Genomic DNA, 21,222 nt, shown 5'->3' on the forward strand with positions numbered 1-21,222 from the left:
TTATGGCCAATAATAATGCAAATGAATGTCACAATTGACTTATGCATTGGGTTTTAGTAGTAGTAGTTTGTGCTGACATCTCATGCATTGTTTAATTCATTACAAAATAATAGACTTGTATTAACCAAATAGAGTGACCAAATCATTGAACATAATCTGAACAATCTATAGAAATTGCATTTAGAATAAATGATCTAGATAATCTAGTGTTTAAAAATAAATAAAAAATTATAAATTTTTAGCTATAATTAGTTCAGATCTGCTATTTCTGTAATTATAATACATATTTATTATTAAATGTAAAGATTTAATACAATTGTTGGTCAGTTTATTAAAACTACTGTTTATATTCAATAATTTAATATAAATGACATAATTTTAAAGCAATGACATCACACTAGTGTTGGGGCGTTCACTGCATTGACGGAATACCAGCCAATAGTGGCAACACTACTGTATAGTCAAACAACAACAACAACAACAGTCACACAAACACAGTGTTCAGTCAGTGTGTGCTTCACTGCCAAAGGCTTTCAGAGAAAAAGTTAATTGAATTTTAATTTTTATGAATTATTATTATTAGTATTGGTATTCAAACACAAAAAAACTGGAAAATCTAAATACCAATCATTGAGCGAATTATTCAAAATTTATTGTAATTTATATAATTTAATTAACTTTTCATCTAATCTATAGTTAAAACTATTTATTAGTTATTTGTTTCAAAAACACAACTTTTGACTTTTCATTTGCTAAAATTTTAGGGATTGTTTAATAAATTATTTTTTTTATAAATATATAAAAATTGTTAATATTTAAAAAAATATATTTTCAAAAAAAACTTGAAAAGTTTTGTTTTCTGAAATCTATACGAGCCTTTTTTGTGTGTGTGTGTGTGTGTGTGTGTGTGTGTGTAGCATTTTTTTTGCGAATTTTGAAATTCTGACTTCAGATTCGGTTAGAGGACTACTAATAATGTATTGAAAAGTTGCATTAAAATTTTGATATCTCTTCGGGAACATAGACAAAATGGCGGCCAAAGTAAAGAAAATTTTAAGAAAATTTTTTTAAGTATAGATTTGAATAGAGCATCAAAAGTAAGCATAAAAATATGCATTAAAATTTTGATATCTCTTCGGGAACATAGAGAAAATGGCGGCCAAAGTAAAAAATTTTAGGTAAAAATTTTAACGTTTAGAATTCTATCAAAGAAGAGCATCAAAAATAAGATATAATAGATCAAAATTATTATTTTATTTTAAATAATAATGGCGGCAAAAGTATGATTTTACCTGTTCATTTTGTTATACTTAATATTTATAATATATAAATAATTATTGAGTCAATATTTATATTATATAAATAATTATTGAGTCAATATTTATAATATATAAATAATTATTGAGTCAACATTTATAATATATAAATAATTATTGAGTCAATATTTATATTATATAAATTATTGAGTCAACATTTATATTATATAAATAATTATTGAGTCAATATTTATAATATATAAATAATTATTGAGTCAATATTTATAATATATAAATAATTATTGAGTCAATATTTATAATATATAAATAATTATTGAGTCAATATTTATATTATATAAATAATTATTGAGTCAATATTTATATTATATAAATAATTATTTTATTTATAATATATAAATAATTATTGAGTCAATATTTATAATATATAAATAATTATTGAGTCAATATTTATAATATATAAATAATTATTGAGTCAATATTTATAATATATAAATAATTATTGAGTCAACATTTATAATATATAAATAATTATTGAGTCAATATTTATAATATATAAATAATTATTGAGTCAATATTTATAATATATAAATAATTATTGAGTCAATATTTATAATATATAAATAATTATTGAGTCAATATTTATAATATATAAATAATTATTGAGTCAATATTTATATTATAGTCAATATTTATAATATATAAATAATAAATAATTATTGAGTCAATATTTATAATATATAAATAATTATTGAGTCAATATTTATATTATATAAATAATTATTGAGTCAATATTTATATTTATAAATAATTATTATATTTATAATATATAATTATTGAGTCAATTATTGAGTATATTATATAAATAATTATTGAGTCAACATTTATATTATATAAATTATTGAGTCAACATTTATATTATATAAATAATTATTGAGTCAACATATTTATATTATATAAATAATTTATTGAGTCAACATTTATATTATATAAATAATTATTGAGTCAACATTTATATATATTATATTCAACATTTATATTATATAAATAATTATTGAGTCAACATTTATATTATATAAATAATTATTGAGTCAACATTTATATTATATAAATAATTATTGAGTCAACATTTATATTATATAAATAATTATTGAGTCAACATTATATATAATAATTATATAGTATTTATAATATATAAATTATTGAGTCAACATTTATATTTATATTATATTTTTGTTTTGTGTTAAATAATTAATTATTGAGTCAACATTAAATATTGAGTCAACATTAAATATTGGGTCAACGTTAAATATTGCGTCAACATTTAATATATAAATAGAGACAAAAATAATTTCAATTTTCAGAGTCAGACAGACATGACAAAGTATAATTTATTTTATAATTACAGTGAATAAGTGCTAATATAATAATATTTAAATGAATATTTAATTTTTGTTTTGTGTTAAATAATTAATTACGTCAACATTAATATTACGTCAACATTAAATATTGCGTCAACATTTAATATCACTATAAATAGACAAAAATTAATTTCAATTTTCAGTTCGAGTCGAGACACCGAAGAGACAACATGTAAGTCTAATTTATTTTATAATTACAGTGAATAAGTGCTAATATAATAATATTTAAATAAATATTTAATTTTTGTTTTGTGTTAAATAATTAATTACGTCAACATTAAATATTGGGTCAACGTTAAATATTGCGTCAACATTTAATATCACTATAAATAGAGACAAAAATTAATTTCAATTTTCAGTTCGAGTCGAGACATCGAAGAGACAACATGTAAGTATAATTTATTTTATAATTACAGTGAATAAGTGCTAATATAATAATATTTAAATGAATATTTAATTTTTGTTTTGTGTTAAATAATTAATTACGTCAACATTAATATTACGTCAACATTAAATATTGCGTCAACATTTAATATCACTATAAATAGACAAAAATTAATTTCAATTTTCAGTTCGAGTCGATACACCGAAGAGACAACATGTAAGTCTAATTTATTTTATAATTACAGTGAATAAGTGCTAATATAATAATATTTAAATATTTAATTTTTGTTTTGTTTGTTAAATAATTAATTACGTCAACATTAAATATTTGGTCAACATTAAATATTGGGTCAACATTAAATATTGGGTCAACATTAAATATTGGGTCAACGTTAAATATTGCGTCAACATTTAATATCACTATAAATAGAGACAAAAATTAATTTCAATTTTCAGTTCGTCGAGACATCGAAGAGACAACATGTAAGTCTAATTTATTTTATAATTACAGTGAATAAGTGCTAATATAATAATATTTAAATATTTAATTTTTGTTTTGTTTGTTAAATAATTAATTACGTCAACATTAAATATTTGGTCAACATTAAATATTGGGTCAACGTTAAATATTGCGTCAACATTTAATATCACTATAAATAGAGAAAAATTAATTTCAATTTTCAGTTCGAGTCGAGACATCGAAGAGACAACATGTAAGTCTAATTAATTTTATAATTACAGTGAATTAGTGCTAATAAAATAATATTTAAATAAATATTTAATTTTTGTTTTTTGTGCTAAATTATTAATTGCGTCAACATTAAATATTTGGTCACATTAAAACAATTAATTTCAAATAAATATTTTTTAGATAAAAAATCATGTCTGATTCAGGAAACGAAGATGTCGTTAAAAAAAGCGAAAAAATTCGGCAGATAAAAAAAGAATTGCTGAAAAACGTCTTAAAGATAAAAAATCACGTGATCGTGAAAAAGAAGCAAATAAAGTAAGGATGGCTGAAAAACGTCTTAAAGATAAAGAAACACGTGATCGTGAAAAAGAAGCAAATAAATTAAGGATGGCTGAAAAACGTCTTAAAGAAAAAGAAACACGTGATCGTGAAAAAGAAGCCAATAAACAAAGGATGGCTGAAAAACGTCTAAAAGATAAAGAAACACGTGATCGTGAAAAAGAAGCCAATAAACAAAGGATGGCTGAAAAACGTCTTAAAGATAAAGAAACACGTGATCGTGAAAGAGAAGCCAATAAACAAAGAATGGCTGATAAACGTTTTAAAGATAAAGAGACACGTGATCGTGAAAAAGATGTTAAAAAACAAATTAAAGAAATAAAACAAAATCATACAAATATCAAAAAATTTGAAGAAGCAAAGTTATATGGTCCGACAGAAATCTGTTCTTGTTGTGGATGTTTATGGTTTAAAACTCAAATTCGTCCTATTAACATTATTAATTTCATAAAATTGAATGACAATGAGAAAACACAAATCGATTTCTTTAATTTAAAAGAAAATTGTCAATTTTGCAATACCTGTTATCAAGACATATTAAAAGCAAAAATTCCTCGATTATCTTTATCTCATGGATTGATGTTTCCAGAAATACCAGAATGTCTTAATAGTCTTAATGACTTAGAAGAAAGGATGGTGTCCGCACGAATAATATTCGAAACAATATTACATTTACCAAGAGGTGGTCAGTATAAAATGAAAGGAAACGTTGTAAACGTTCCAGTAGATCCAAATTCAATGCTTCCATTATTGCCAAGAATTGACGATGAATTGCACATTATAAGAGTACAATTAAAAAGACGAATAAGTGATCCTTCACGATTAGATAACAAAGACTTGTATAAAACTGTTAGACCTCACGAGTTAAAGATAGCACTTAATTTTTTGATTAAACAAAGTGCCTATATAAATGCTGGTGTTAAACTAAAACAAGACTGGTATAAACGATTTCCCAAAGACTTTTCTCAAATAAATGAATTAGAAGAAGACACAAAGACTGCTATCATTAATGATGACGAATCTGATAATGTTGGATGCTTAGATACTCTTTGGGATAGTGAAGATCCACAAGTTGGAGTAGCATACGCTCCTGGGGAAGGAAAAAAGCCTTTAAATATTTTGATTGATATTAATGCAGCTTCATTGGCATTTCCTAAACTATTTGCCGGACAAGAACGCCCATTAATTACCAAAACTATGCGATTTTCAGTCGCAGATTTCGCAAAATCAGAATTAAGAAGATATGATCGCCGATGTGCTGAAAATATTCCATATCTTTTTTTTACATTTAAACGAAAACAATGGAATGAGGCTATAAGTGCAACAAATATTTTTAAACGAAAAATAAAAGGACAATCTGAATGGTCAGTTAATGATGCGCTAGACAGCACTAAAGTTAATCAAGCTATTGCATCAGACAAGGCATTTAAAAGCATGTCGAAACTTAGAACAAGTCCATCTTATTGGGAACAAAAACGTGACGAAACCATAGCAATGATACGACAACTTGGATTGCCTACTTTATTTTTTACTTTATCCGCTGCTGAATCATCTTGGGATGAACTACTGGTTATTTTAAGCAAAGTTTTAAATAATATGTCATTAACATTAGAAGAAGCTAACAATCTTCAAAGAGAAGAAAAGTTATTATTAATAAGGCGAGACCCAGTGACTTCAAGCAGATATTTTGAACACAGATATCGAAATTTTTTCAATCTAATAATAAAACCTGGAGTAGCTTTTGGAAATAAACGTGTTATCGAAAGTTATTATCGTGTTGAATTTCAACATAGAGGTTCGCCACACATTCACGGACTTCTTTGGTTATCTGATGCCCCAAAATATGATAAAAATAATGTTAACAGCGAAGTAGATGTAATAAACTTTATTGATGAAATCACATCGACATCAACAACAGCATATTATGATACAGATGACGAAGAAGATACACAATGTGTTGATGAAGACACAACAAATCTTATTAATTCGTTGCAAATACATCGACATAAAGAAAATTGTCTTAAAGTAAAGAATACGTGTCGTTATCGATTTCCTATGCCGCCAATGAATAAAACAAAAATATTGAAACCATTGGATGAAAATGTTTTAGATAAAGACAAAAAGAAACATAAAGACAACTTTGATTCTATTCAAAAATTGTTAAATTCATTTGATGAAAAAGAAAACAAAAATATTGTTAATTATATGTCATTTGACGATTTTCTTAAAATGACCAAATTGTCACATTCAGATTATATTGATGCCATCAGATCTTCTATCAAACGCGAAGAGATATTTTTAAAACGTCAACCAAATGCGGTTAATATTAACGCATACAATCTAATTTGGTTTAAATTATGGCGTGCTAATATTGATATACAATATTGCCTTCATCCATATGCGTGTGTTAAATATCTATGTGCCTATATAAGTAAATCTATGCGTGGAATGTCGCTATTATTAAAACAAGCATCAGAAGAAGCAAAGAAAGGAAACAAAACAATTCAAGAACAAGTACGTCATTTAGCCAACACTTTAGTTAATGGAACAGAAATATCGGCTCAAGAAGCTGTTTATCACGCATTGAGTATGGATATTTCTCGAATGTCAAGAGTTACAATATTTATTAATAATGGCCCCCCAAATGAAAGATTTCAAATATTGAAATCCCGAAAAGATTTAGAAGAATTGCCAAGTGATTCGAAAGATATATCAATAAAAGGACTTATAGATCATTATATGGCAAGACCAGTTATTATTGATCGAGTAAATAATTTGTGTTTAGCTGAATTTGCAGCATCATATAACTATTGCAAGTCAATATCTTCAAAAATTCTCGAATCAGATAAAATTGACTTTGACGATGATGAATCTAACGAGGAAAGTGATGTCAAAAGTTCATTGCCAAATATTATAGTCCTTGATAATAAAATGGGATTTATGAAAAAAAGACAAAAAATGAAAATCATTCGCTACAAAAAATATAATAAACAAAATGATCCAATTAATTATTATCGTTCAATGGTAATGTTGTTTTTTCATTGGAATGATGAAGAAAATGATCTTCAAGAAGACAAATGCAAAGAATTATACGAATCCAATATCGAAATAATAAAAGAAAATTTAAAACTATTTGATCCACAATTATTAGAAACAGAATTATTTGACGCCATCAATGATAATGAAAAAGAAAATGATGAAAACGATATAAATGAAAATTCTAAGGAAGAAGAAATTTCTAAAGAACATGAAATTTTAAATATTAGATCTCCTATTGCTAACATTTTTGATGAATCTGACAAGTCAAATGAAAACATATCCAAATCTTATATTGAAAGGATATCTGTTCCAAAAATAATTGATGAAGAAGAATATAGAAAAATGATGAGATCATTAAATATAGAACAACGCAACATTACTATGGATATTCTACATCGCTTTAAAACGGGAAAAATTCCATTTAATATAATATTAATGGGATCCGCTGGAGTTGGTAAAAGCCATGTGCTCAAATGTATTTATCAATCATTACTTCGTTTTATAAACACTATACCTGGAACAAATTTGGATTCAATTAAAATATTGATAACAGCATACACTGGAAAAGCAGCATGGAATGTTGATGGAATAACATTACATGCTGCGTTAGCTTTTCCCCATCAACAGATATCTGGTGGAAATTTGAATAAATTGTCTGCCGATACATCAAATACAATGCGCTGTAAACTAAAAGATTTAAAACTATTAGTTATAGACGAAATAAGTCTTTGCAGTAATAAAATATTTAATTGGATCGACAAAAGACTAAAAGAAATATTTCAAAATACATTGCCATTTGGTGGAATTTCAATACTGTTGATTGGAGATCTTCATCAAGCAAAACCAGTTGGTGGTGGGTGGCCATTTAAAGAATCAAAAGATGGATATAACGCAATAATCGGTCCTTATTTATGGAGAGAATTCAGATCATATGAATTATCAATAGTGATGAGACAAAAAAATGACATTGATTTTGTTGATTGTTTGAATAGACTTGCAAAATCTGCCTTAACTGAAAGTGACATCAATTTACTTAAATCTCGCTATAATGTTAAAGATTCTTTCAAAAATGAATCAGTTTGTTTATATTATACTAATAATGAGGTAGCATTACATAATTCAAAAGCAGTCGAAGAAAAAGTTGGCGAATTAATTGATAATAAAGCTATTGATGATATAAAAGGATATAAAAATATAAGTGACAGACAAAAAATTATTGAAAAAATTGAAAAAATGACATATCAAGATACAAATGGGTTAATGAGTAATATAAATTTTAAAATTGGATTAAAATATATGATTACATGCAATGTTGATGTCTCTGATGGTTTATTTAATGGAGCTTATGGTACTTTAATGAGAATAGATAAAGATAAATATACTGCAAATATTAAAACAATATGGATACAATTTCCAAAAAATTCTGGATTTGAAATTCGCCGAAAGTACAAAGAATATATTAAACTAAATTTTATTCCAGAGACTTGGACACCGATTGTACCAATAAAGAAAGATTTTCAAATTGGTGGATTTCTTAATGTAAACGTAACTCGTACACAGTTTCCATTAGTGTGTTGTGAAGCTATGACAATACATAAAAGTCAGGGGTCAACATTTGAACGAGTTATTGTTAATTTAACTAAACATTTGCCTCGAGAATTAATTTATACTGCATGTTCTCGAGTAACATCAATTAATGGATTATACTTGGATGGAGATTTTAAATTAATTGAAAATTTGAAGCCAAAACAAAGTGATAGAGAAATCTTCAATGAAATACAAAGATTACAAACTGAAGCAAAACTTCAATTATTAATTAAACCTTTATCTCTATCAGTACAAAATGATTATTCAATTACTTACTTAAATGTTCAGTCATTTAGAAAAAATCATTTAGATTTACAAAGTGATGACAACATATTGGCATCTGATTTGCTAATTTTAGTAGAAACAAGAATAAAAAGTCAATACAATTTATTACCTAATATTGGTGAACTGTCAGCTATAAGCCATGTTTACTTAGAAAATTCTACAATTGCAAATGGAGGCGTTGCTATATATGCTAAGAAGTCTATTAATGCAGCATTTGTTTGCTCTGTCATGGATAGTAATGACAAACCCACTTGGCATTATGAAATCTCTTTTGTCAAATTTTATAACATTGCAGTTGTTGGTGTGTATTTATCATCTGGTCTTCCATTTGATACTCTCAAAAATATACTTAATAACATTTCTAATAAGACATCAAATTTTCAACATATTATAATATGTGGCGATTTCAATGTTGATTATTCTACTAAAAGCGGACAAACATTAGTTAATTTAACTAATAAAACATATAATTGGACATATTTAATATCAGATGATATAGTTACAACTAATTATAGAAATCAAATTGATTATATTTTTACAAGTAATAAAAATGATAAAATTTATCAGTATGACTTTTATGGAAGCTATCACATACCATTTTGGATTGATGTTTGCGATAGCGAATGTGTTACTGACGTTAGTTCTCAATCAAGTTACTCATCAAATAATGAAGAAAACGATCTTAATAATACATTAAAACCAATATCACAACAAAGTCATTTTGCTGCTACATTTAAAGACAACCGATTAGATGATATTAAAGAATCTTCAGTTGTACTAACTAAATTATCTCAAGAAACAATTGAAGATTATTTAAAAGTGAAAGATTCTAAAATAACTGCTTTAAGACTATCACAAGAAGATATAGAAAAGCACACGCAATTACAAGATCATCAATTACCAAATAATATTTGGCTTTCAAAGGCAAAAAATACTTATCTACATGAAGATCTTGTAACAAGTGATTTAGGATTACTTGATGGATCAGAAAACAGTGGATGGCTAAACGATTCTCTAATTACAAATGGAATGGCTGTCATTTTTAGCAATCAAGCAAATAATAATAACTTACTTAATTTTCAAACTTCTTATCGTTTTCAACAAAATTATCTATATTTAAAACCTAAGTATTATTTCACTAATGTTGGACAAGAATTACACCATATTGTTAACACTGGTAATCATTGGATTTACATCAATATTCAATATACATCATCAACAACAATTACATGTAATGTTTATGATTCGGTTAACGCATTATCTGTAAGCGAATTAATTGTACGCGTCGCAAGTGCACATATAAGACAACTCGACATAACACCTCAATTAAAATATCAATTTTGGCGAGTAACAAAACAGCCAAATTCTAATGATTGTGGTGTTTATGCTTTAATGAATATGGCATTAAATATTTCTGGTATTAATCCAAGTTCAATAAGACTAACTGAAAATAGTTTCAATTTGCGTCAAAGATTACAAAGATGGTATGAATCAGGACAAATTTCATTGCCAATTACACGAAATACCGAAGCCAAATCCAAATACATAACAATACCAACTCTACATTGTTTGTGTTCGAAAACATTTAATAATAATATGATTCGCTGTACACAATGTGGTGAAAGATTTCATCAAAATTGTCAGCAGGATAATAACACAACACAAAGCAATTTTGTTTGCACAAAATGTGTTGAACCAAATCAAGATATTTACGATGTATTGTAAACCATAAATCTATATATAACATTTATTATATCCTTATTTTAAATATACTTTTGTATTTAATATTTGATGTTTAAAATAAAATTAAAATTTTATATAAATGTGGTTTATTTCTTATAAATGACAATTAATTTGCGAACATAATATTTTATACCGTCAAGTTTTTTTTCTGATAATGCTTTCTAGCATTCTTAACTGGTTTAAAAATTGTAAATTAATTTTGTTATTTCATATATTAAAAACTGTATACAATTTTTTTTAATTAAGCAAAATCACAAGTTTTTCAAATTGGTTTCGGTTCGGTGTTTCGGTTTGGTTGTTGTGACACAATTTAGTTTTGGATGCCCTACCCATCATCAATAAAAAAGATACCGGTTTTGTCGATATTATATTTTGATGATAAGTCTATGTGTGTATTACATGTCTACTGATAACAAGTATATATTGTGCCACTCTTTAGTTGTACAGTAAATTTTAAGTCAACACTTTACGTATTATTTTTTTTTTTAATAGTATTTTGTAATATAGTACTGTAGTTGCCGTTTGATTAACATTATCAACAATATAGTGTATATATATATATTTAGAAATCAGTGTAATTAAAAAAATGCCGTTTTTTATAAAACTAGATCCTTTTAGTGGCGCAAACTTTATATTAAGTTCAACCGGCACTCTATATTATAAAGTCTATATATATATATATATATACATTGGCATCTCTTTTACCCCCTAAAGCATTGCCCATAATGTGTATTAAATAAATATAAATAACTTATTTTAAACTATATATACGACTAGTTGTAAATATTTGCAAAGCGATACATCATTATTACGAAAAAAAAAATATTCAAATCTTTAGTTATTTGTGTTATTGTCGACTAAATGCGATAATACCCAATGTTTTAGTAATTGCAATACATATACATTAAGTATATACGATATATAATAATGCGATAAATTTGAATGACCCTATTTATATCACAGTTATTGTATACACATACCCTACCTATCTACCTGTGCACTTTATCATTGAATAAAAAAACAACCTTGCACATTCCTGACATATTATTATTATTAATAATAATAACCATATTATATTACACATTATCGCAATTTAATGGCTAAAGAGATTATGAAAAAAATTCATTAAATTGTATCACCAAAAAATAACAATAACTTATAGTATATCATATACCTTATTATCAAATTATTAGTTTCTAATGACAAAATAGTTTAATAGATTTTTTAAAAATTATTTTTCTAAATGACTTTCAATATAATCCATAAACCATAGTTGTAACGGTGTATTGAAAATAAAATAGTGATTTACTAGAAAGTGATTTATCATAAAAATACAGTACATTTGACAATATTGAGTGCTATTTCAAACTTACATTATTAATAAAATAAGTTTATTAGTTGTGAGAACTTTAAAACACTTTTATATACAGTATATGTTTTATGTCAAAAAATAGCGATAATTTTTATTATCAAAAAAGCACTACTATTTAGCTATTAATTTGACAGATCAATAGATAATGTAATTGAAAATAATCATTAATTTATAGCTAAAATTGGTTTATAAAAAATGTATTTAAGTGTAGTGTAGGTGACTGTCAACAGGTTGTTCACTGTTGTTGTTGTGATGATGTGTTGGTCCCTGTGATGAGTGTTTAAAAAAAATTGTTTTAAAGAGAGAGAGAGAGAGAGAGAGAGAGAGAGAGAGAGAGAGAGAGAGAGAGTTTTATCCGACAAATAGTTATTATACACACAAACTATATGTAGAAATACATGTTATATAATATTATAATATAATAATCAGTTATGAGATTAACGTTTGTATGTGAATACTAGTATCCAATGTATGACTCAATGAGTGTGTGTGACTCTAGTAGTGCTGACATTATTTTTTAATGCAATTAATGTTTGGCTTCAAAAATCATAGCTAAACATACAGAGTGTATATTATAACATAAACCGTCAATAGTTGTACTATTGTTGTTGTGTATTGTATTTGCATTGTGTTTTTATAGTGTTTTTTACTGTATGTATTGTATCACAACTTTTTTATAATTTATAAGTGTATTGTATTCAAAACATTTTATTAATACTGTATTTGGTATACAAAAAAAAGTAATGAAACGTCAATTTAATGTATAGTTTTAATGTTTTAGTTCACTACTAAATAACATAATAAGTGTTTATTATATTTGAGTTTATTTTATACATTATATATGACTTATTAGGCGTTAGTTTAGCAAAGCGTTCAAACATTTGATTGTTTTTTAGTTACATTTAATTTTTCACTAATTTGTTTGTCTATTTTCACAGAGTTTTTACTCATTAATTGGTTGATTGAATATAATTAAAGTGCCTTTTTTAGTGGCCTTTGTGTGGATTAATCGGTGATTTTAATTATTAGAGAAATAAGTTTTGTGTTTGATTGTGATCGCCGACAACAAAGTGACCAAAAATGCCGAAAGCGGTGAACGTAAGGGTGACCACAATGGACGCAGAGTTGGAGTTTGCAATTCAACCCAACACTACTGGAAAACAACTGTTTGATCAGGTATTACATTGGATAATATGACCGGTGATGACCACTATTGACCACTTGTTGTTGTTGTTGACCATAGGTTGTGAAGACAATAGGTTTGCGTGAGATCTGGTTTTTTGGGTTACAATATGTGGACTCTAAGGGATACCCCACTTGGCTTAAGCTCAACAAAAAGGTATAACATTTAAGACATGGGTTCACACACTTGACTACTGTTTTTTAAATGATTGATTGCTTTACTATTTGACGATTAAGTGGATATCAGTACCAGTAATGATAAGTTATAGATATTATTAATATAAAGTAAAGTAATCAATGAATTATGCAAATATTGTAAATGATATACATATGAAATGATTGAGAGAGTCTAATAGATTTAACTTATTTTAATTATCATATTATTATATGACATAACATTTATAATTATATACCGGTTTATATTTATTGTTTAAAGTGATTGGAAATGTTGACTATTATATTGTTAATTGATTTTAAATAAATAATAGATAAATACAAATATATAAATAAAATATTCATTATATAATAATTTTTATAAATATTAATGAATAGGTTATGAGTCAAGACGTGAAAAAGGAAAATCCACTTCAATTCAAATTTCGATCAAAATTTTTTCCCGAAGACGTTGCCGAAGAGCTGATCCAAGACATAACTTTGAGACTATTTTATTTGCAAGTGAAGAACGGCATATTATCTGATGAGATCTATTGTCCGCCCGAAACGTCAGTATTGTTGGCCTCATATGCCGTTGAGGCTAAATATGGTGATTACAATCCCGACACTCATCAGAAGGATTGTCTACAAAATGATCGACTTTTACCGCAACGAGTGGCAGATCAGCATAAGTTGAGTCGCGAACAATGGGAGGAACGTATCACCAACTGGTGGGCCGAACACAAAGGTATGCCTCGAGAGGACGCTATGATGGAGTACTTGAAAATAGCACAAGACTTGGAGATGTATGGCGTAAACTATTTTGAGATAAAGAACAAAAAGGGAACAGATCTGTGGTTAGGAGTGGACGCTTTGGGTCTAAATATCTACGAAAAAGAGGATAAATTGACTCCGAAAATAGGATTCCCGTGGAGTGAGATTCGGAACATATCTTTTAATGATAAGAGATTTGTGATAAAACCGATCGACAAAAAGGCACCGGACTTTGTGTTTATCGCTCCACGACTTCGTATAAATAAACGTATTTTGGCGCTATGTATGGGTAATCATGAGCTGTATATGAGAAGACGTAAACCGGATACCATTGAAGTCCAACAAATGAAGGCTCAGGCAAGAGAAGAGAAGATTGCCAAACAACAGGAGAGAGAAAAATTAAAGAAAGAAATTGAATTAAGAGAACAGGCAGAGAGAAAACAACAGGAATATGCAGACAGACTGAAACAAATGCAAGAAGAGATGGAAAAGAGACAGAAGGAGCTATTGGATGCACAGGAAACCATTAGAAGATTAGAGGAACAGTTGAAACTATTGCAATTGGCTAAGGAAGAGATGGAAACTAAACAAAAAGAATTGGAAGTTTTGATGCTTAAACTGGAAGAGTCGAAGCAAATGGAAGCGGCAGAGAAGGAAAAGTTGGAGGAAGACATCAGACGCAAACAAGAAGAAGTTCAACGTATTCAAGAAGAAGTGGAACAGAAGGATGCGGAGACTCGACGTCTACAAGAAGAGGTAGAAGAGGCACGTCGTATACAAGAAGAAGCGGCCGCAGCATTGATTGCAGCGTCGACTACACCACAACATATCCATGTCTTGGAAAATGAACACGAAGAGAATGATGACGAACTAAGCAATGGAGAGATAGGTTAGTGTTATTGACATTATCTAACAGTTTTACTTAATTATACTTTAATATATTATCAACTAAATTATAACTCACCTGTTTATTCTGTATATATATATATACTGTAAGATACGGTGCAAACATTGCCCACATTTGATCCCATTATCTAAATCAAAGAACTTTCTACTTAACTGTATTCCCACTCGAGTTCTAGATTTTTATCTTTTATAAAATAATGTTTATTCGATGCAATACTTTTATCTATACCTTAATAGGCGTCGCTTTTAATGGTGACGGAGACGGTGACAGTGCTATAGATGTTCCGCGACCTGAAGAGGAACGGGAGACTGAAGTGTCAAAAAAGAAAGATCTTCAGGAACAGCTAAAAGTGAGTGATTGATAAATATTGAACTCATTTGTTAACTTTTATCAATATTGTTACAGCAATTACAACAAGACTTGGCACTGGCTAAGGATGACAGCAAAGTTACGAAAAATGATGTCTTACATCAAGAAAATGTTAAACAAGGAAGAGATAAATACAAGACATTACGCGAGATTAGGAAAGGAAACACTAAACGACGTGTCGATCAGTTCGAGAATATGTAAATTTGATGACATTTATGAAAATATTTGAAAATTTGAAACTATTTTGTTTTGCTTTTATTTTATCTCTTAAAACAAAATACATGACATGTGTGTCTAGAATTTCAACAAAAATTTAGTTTTTTAAAAATATTTACTGTAAAACTAAGCATATATTATAACATATTTTTTCTTAGAGATTGGTTTTTGTTTTTCTAAACCAAACAAAATATATTTTTCTATTTAGAAAATGCAATTTATTAATAAATTTATATTTAAAATAAGAATATTATTATTAATGATATGAGACTGAATTTTAATCAAAAAATATTTGATATACTTGTAAACAATTAGAATTTATATAACATCTTTGACAATATACTGGAAAAAATAATTATTTTCTATATAAAAGCCTCCATTTTTAAGTATAATAATAATGATTATTATACAGTATTTTATATAACTTATTTTGTAATGAAATACTTTTCATTTACTATTGATGATGATATCAGACTTTCCTTTTAATTATATTTATATACAATACAATTTAATTGTATATTTAATATTTATAATAATAAACTATACTTCTATTTTAGAAATAACAAACAAATTTTATTATAATTATTATTGTTATTACTCTATTTTAAAAAAATATTTATATATTTATTTTTACAATCCATTAATACAATTGTTAATTAAGGCTTTTCCTACTTTGTGTTTGTGTTGAAAAAAATACTGTAAAACGCCATTATATTATTTTGACAAGTTATATTTATTTATAAAAATAAACTTGTACGCTTATTAAATAAATGAATTTTTTTTTTGAAAAACATTGCTTTTGAATTGAATAAAAATTATAATATTAAAAACAACAACTTTTCAAATAAAAATATTTAGTGTTTTATAATTTGTCATTGAAATGAATTTTTTGGGTCACATTTGTTTTGCACAATTTATATAAAAATAATATTTCTATTTAAAAAAAAATGTTTACATAATATGGCTTTAAAATTAATAACAATTGTTTGTAAATATACTGTATAATACTCTGTATTTATTGAATTTTATTTATGAGTTTATGCTTTCAATTGGCTACGATCTTATGCTAATATACAATTGTATGCAGCAATTATGCTATCAATACATTAATGATTATCATATTATATTTAACAAACAATATTAATTATAAAAAATTACTTATGAATAATAACTAATGATTGTTTGTTTAAAATTATATTTTTTGTATATAAACTGAAAGTCATTTTTAAAAAACTATTTCCAATTTCGTGATATTTAAATTTAATTTCCAAACTGCTTATAATGACACTACAAATAAAAGTAAATATTATTTTAAAAATAAACTTTAATTTGAAATTATTCCAACATTATATATGCGATATTAAAGGAAAATGCTATATAATAGTACCGTAATTTTATATCGTTTATTACATTACAATACAATATTTGTATCATTTTTTTTTTTGATTAAGGAAATGAGTGAAATCCCATAAAAATGTTGTAATGGGATTTAAAGTAAAATTATTTAATAAAATACAGTATATTTAAAGCGTGACATTGAATGCCGTAATTTAATTCAATGCTATTTTATACACCGGTATATAATTATAAAAAACATGTATAATTTAACTATAGTTTATACATATTTTATTTTATGCTTATTATATATATAGGAATTTACACAAAATATAATTTTTCATTATATACAAGAAATTATATTATATTCTGTTAATATAAGCTCATTAAATAAGTGAATATCATTCAAATATAAGCTAAATATTTGTTATTAAATAATTTATTTTAAAAATATAATTATGCACATTCATTAAGTTAATATTAATTTCACAAATTGTATAATTAATGATTAATTTTTTAATTAAACTAGTTATTAAAATAAAAAGTTAATAATTTAATAAATTTTATTGTTATTATTATTATAAAAACATTTACCGTAAACTGAATTGCATTTTGTTTATTATCTATTACTAAACTAATAAAACAATAAAGATAAACTAGTAATAAAAATAATTAGATAATAATTGGGTAAATTGATAATTTAAAAATATATACAATGTTTATTATACTGTATTTATAGATACTGTCTAATGTATATAATAAATTGTATAATAAAATATAAGTAAAAAACTGTAAAACAATGAAAAATCAAGTATCAAATGTCTTAATATTCTTTAATAACATTTATCGATATAATAAACACGTGTTATAAGAATATTAATAAATATTTTGAAATTTTAATTTTAATTAAATGTCTAAATTCTGGTCATTCATATCAGTCGTTTAGCAAATGCATCACTCAATTGGCATCAAATAAAAAAAGTAATTGCATTGACTTTAACATTGGATATCTTAATATTCATATCATAAATGTCGGCAAATATTGTTACTAAAGAGTCAGCAGCGGTAGTCAGTGATGGCGATCATCACATTCAAGACAAACCAAACGAGTCTGAATCGGAAGAAAACGAAAGCGATAGTTACTCTTCATATAGTTCGGTGTCCAGCGATGACAGCGGAGAGACAATGAATTCAGTGGATCTGATAATACAAACCAGTAGTAGTAGTGATTGTACCACTGATGACAACACTATTATTAACCATACAATGGACATCACAATCATTGATTTGGACCAATTGGTGCCCCCATTCCTCATTGGTCTCGCTCTAAGTTTCTTTATTTTCAAATTAGTATTTTAAATGTATAGTTAATTATTCAAACTTCTAACATATCATCAAAATTTTACAAAACATTTTGTCTAATTAAAAAAAATAATTATAATATATTAATATCTTATTTGAGAAGATTTTTATGTTATATTTTAAAAAGATTTTATCCCCAATCTTATCATATATTCTAACGTTTAAACATTAAAATATTAATTCATTTATTATTTAATAAATTTTTATTAACAAATATTATTATTTATTAAATACTATCAAAGTTAGAATTTATTTGTTTTTAATCTATTAATACTTAAAATTATTACTCGTTAAAAGTTTATAAAAATTCAAGCTTTTATTAAGTTTTAATCATTGGATAAAAAAATAAGTTCAATATTAATATTATTAATAGTCACATAAGCTTTTAACATTAATTTTCAAAACATTTACCATAAATAAAATAAAAATTAGACTTAAATTTCAATTTTGAGTCAAATTACTCCTTATATTAACTTTATATTGTATTATACACTATAATATTTGATACAATATATTAACAGAGAGTATAATTGAAAATAATAATAACTATTGAAATAAGTTTATCAACTCTAAGCAAACATTATACTGTATTAATAGCCATTGGTGTGTATGTAAGCCAATGGTGTGATACAAGTATACAAACTGTAAAAACCAATCAATTTGTTTGGATTTCAATTTGACTAATCGTTTGACACACAAATCCATTGATAATTACTTAGTTTTTGAATACAACACTACTGTCATTGAAAAGTAATATAATTCTTACACTAAATCTATATATCGATGATAGTGTTGTATTGAGTAACAAAAAAAACATTAATCGTATGATTTGTTTGATTGATTGACTCATTGAATGACTGATTGAATGACCATTTATTTCGTTCAGTTTTATTGAACTGAAAAACATACGAATCATACGATTTTATTAAACATATATTTACTTAAAGTTTAGTCTTATTTACAATTGATTTGAGATTTTATTTTATTTTTTTATTTTAATTATTTGTTATCAAATCCTAACGTAAATTATATATCATATTAAACAAAATGAACGGCCATTCGGACAATCGTTCGGTATTTGTAACTGATTTGCAGCCGACGGTCACCGAAACGATACTATTGAATACATTTGCCGTTTGCGGTGCCATCCGATCGGTACGCGTGTGTCGCGACTCTAGTGGCCAAAGCCTCGGCTATGGTTATGTCAATTTTCATTCGGCAGAGGCGGCCAAACAGGCCATCGATGAGATGAACTTTTGCGAAGTTAACGGCAAACCAATTCAAGTGATGGTCGTTCAGTCGACACAAGCGATGAGAAGCTCTTCAAATGCCAACGTCTTTGTCAAAAATTTGGACAAATCAGTGGATACTAAGCGATTGTACGAAACTTTCAGACCTTTTGGCGAAATTGTTTCGTCAAAATTGGCTCAAGAAGTGAGTGGTGTCAGCAAAGGATTTGGTTTTGTTCAGTTCAAGACCGAAGAGAATGCTATTATAGCCATCGTTGCCATGAATGGCAAGTATTTGAACGGAAAACAGTTGTTTTGTTCAAAATTTATGCCCAAAAGTGAGCGGTATAGACATTTGGCCGCTAAAAATACTAACGGTAACAGTTTAGCCGCTAATAATGGTCAACAAGAGTTGGTTAACATTTATGTCCGCAATCTTAGTCAAGAATTTACAGATGATTTGCTCGAAAAATTCTTCAAACGATTTGGTCGTGTCATTTGTGCCAAAGTCTTTCACAAACAGTTCATTTCATTTGGATTTGTCGTATTAGAGAACAGTGTTGTGGCCGACATTGCCATCAAAGAAATGAATGGAAAAACACTTCCCAATGGAAATCGTTTGTTTGTTAGTCGAGCCATCAAAATAACTAAGGAATCGACTCGAAAACCAACTGTTAAACAATGGATAAGAAGTAATGGTAAATGTTTTGATGGCCGAGACGTTTACGTGAAATATTTGGATAACTTGTTAACTGATCAGAGACTACAAGAAATGTTTTCGTCATTTGGCGAAATCAAAACCGTTAAAACAATGGGATCGGGCTATGGATTCGTATGCTTTTCATCACCAGAAGCCGCACAAAGAGCTATTCAAAACATTAACAATCATTATGTTTACAACAAAGCAATATTAGTTGAGAGTTTGGACACTAGAAATTCATTGCTGAAGATTAAATCATATCCAATAATGACCACTGGATTTGGCCGCAAATTGGCAAAGAATGGTATGTGAAGTGTATATATGAATATCTATTTTTGATATAACAATTTGGCGGTAAAATTATCGGTAAATCTATTAGAAATGAAAATGTTTGCATTTTTCTAACAATAATTGAAAATACACAATAGATTAATAATGATTGGGAAATATTTATAGAAAATTTTTTAATGCTTTGTCATTATATAAATTATTTAATAGACACTCGAGTTTTTTTATGTTATTAATATAATATTTGTTATTTTTAAAGTATTTTGTATTGATTTATTTTAATGCTAATAAAATAAAATTATTTAAAATTATCTCAAAAAACTTGCTTTAAATAAAGGTTACTACCGGTACTCAATTTTATAAATTATAAATGTTTTTTGTTAAGTATTTCAATAAATAATTTACCAATTTTTTCAAGTGGCATCAAATATATATATTTTTTATAAATGACAATATAATTATGTCAAATAATTTTAAAAATTAATAGCTGGATAATTATGAAAAATTTAAATAAATTTGAGTTTACACTATACATAAATTTATATACTGTACTGTACTCTAATGGTATACTT

At 26.2% G+C, this 21,222-nt stretch overlaps 2 protein-coding genes across 2 annotated transcripts; both read left to right on the plus strand.

Annotated features, from left to right (window-relative positions):
• The first annotated feature begins 12,982 nt into the window (after positions 1–12,982).
• LOC128961800 (moesin/ezrin/radixin homolog 1-like) lies at positions 12,983–15,882 on the plus strand. Its single transcript, XM_054308077.1, has 5 exons — positions 12,983–13,311; positions 13,379–13,474; positions 13,870–15,133; positions 15,388–15,500; positions 15,557–15,882. The coding sequence occupies exons 1-5, from the start codon at positions 13,216–13,218 to the stop codon at positions 15,719–15,721; spliced, it is 1,734 nt and encodes a 577-aa protein (XP_054164052.1). The 5' UTR covers positions 12,983–13,215; the 3' UTR covers positions 15,722–15,882.
• A 3,347-nt stretch (positions 15,883–19,229) lies between these two features.
• Positions 19,230–20,902, plus strand: LOC128960972 (polyadenylate-binding protein 4-like). Its single transcript, XM_054307159.1, has one exon. It carries the CDS (start codon positions 19,481–19,483, stop codon positions 20,672–20,674), a length of 1,194 nt encoding a protein of 397 aa, XP_054163134.1. The 5' UTR covers positions 19,230–19,480; the 3' UTR covers positions 20,675–20,902.
• The last annotated feature ends 320 nt before the right edge of the window (positions 20,903–21,222 follow it).

Source organism: Oppia nitens, unplaced genomic scaffold (assembly GCF_028296485.1).
Source record: "Oppia nitens isolate AA-2021 unplaced genomic scaffold, nextdenovo-longstitch-racon4-pilon3 scaffold5_pilon_pilon_pilon, whole genome shotgun sequence".
NCBI lineage: Eukaryota > Metazoa > Arthropoda > Arachnida > Sarcoptiformes > Oppiidae > Oppia > Oppia nitens.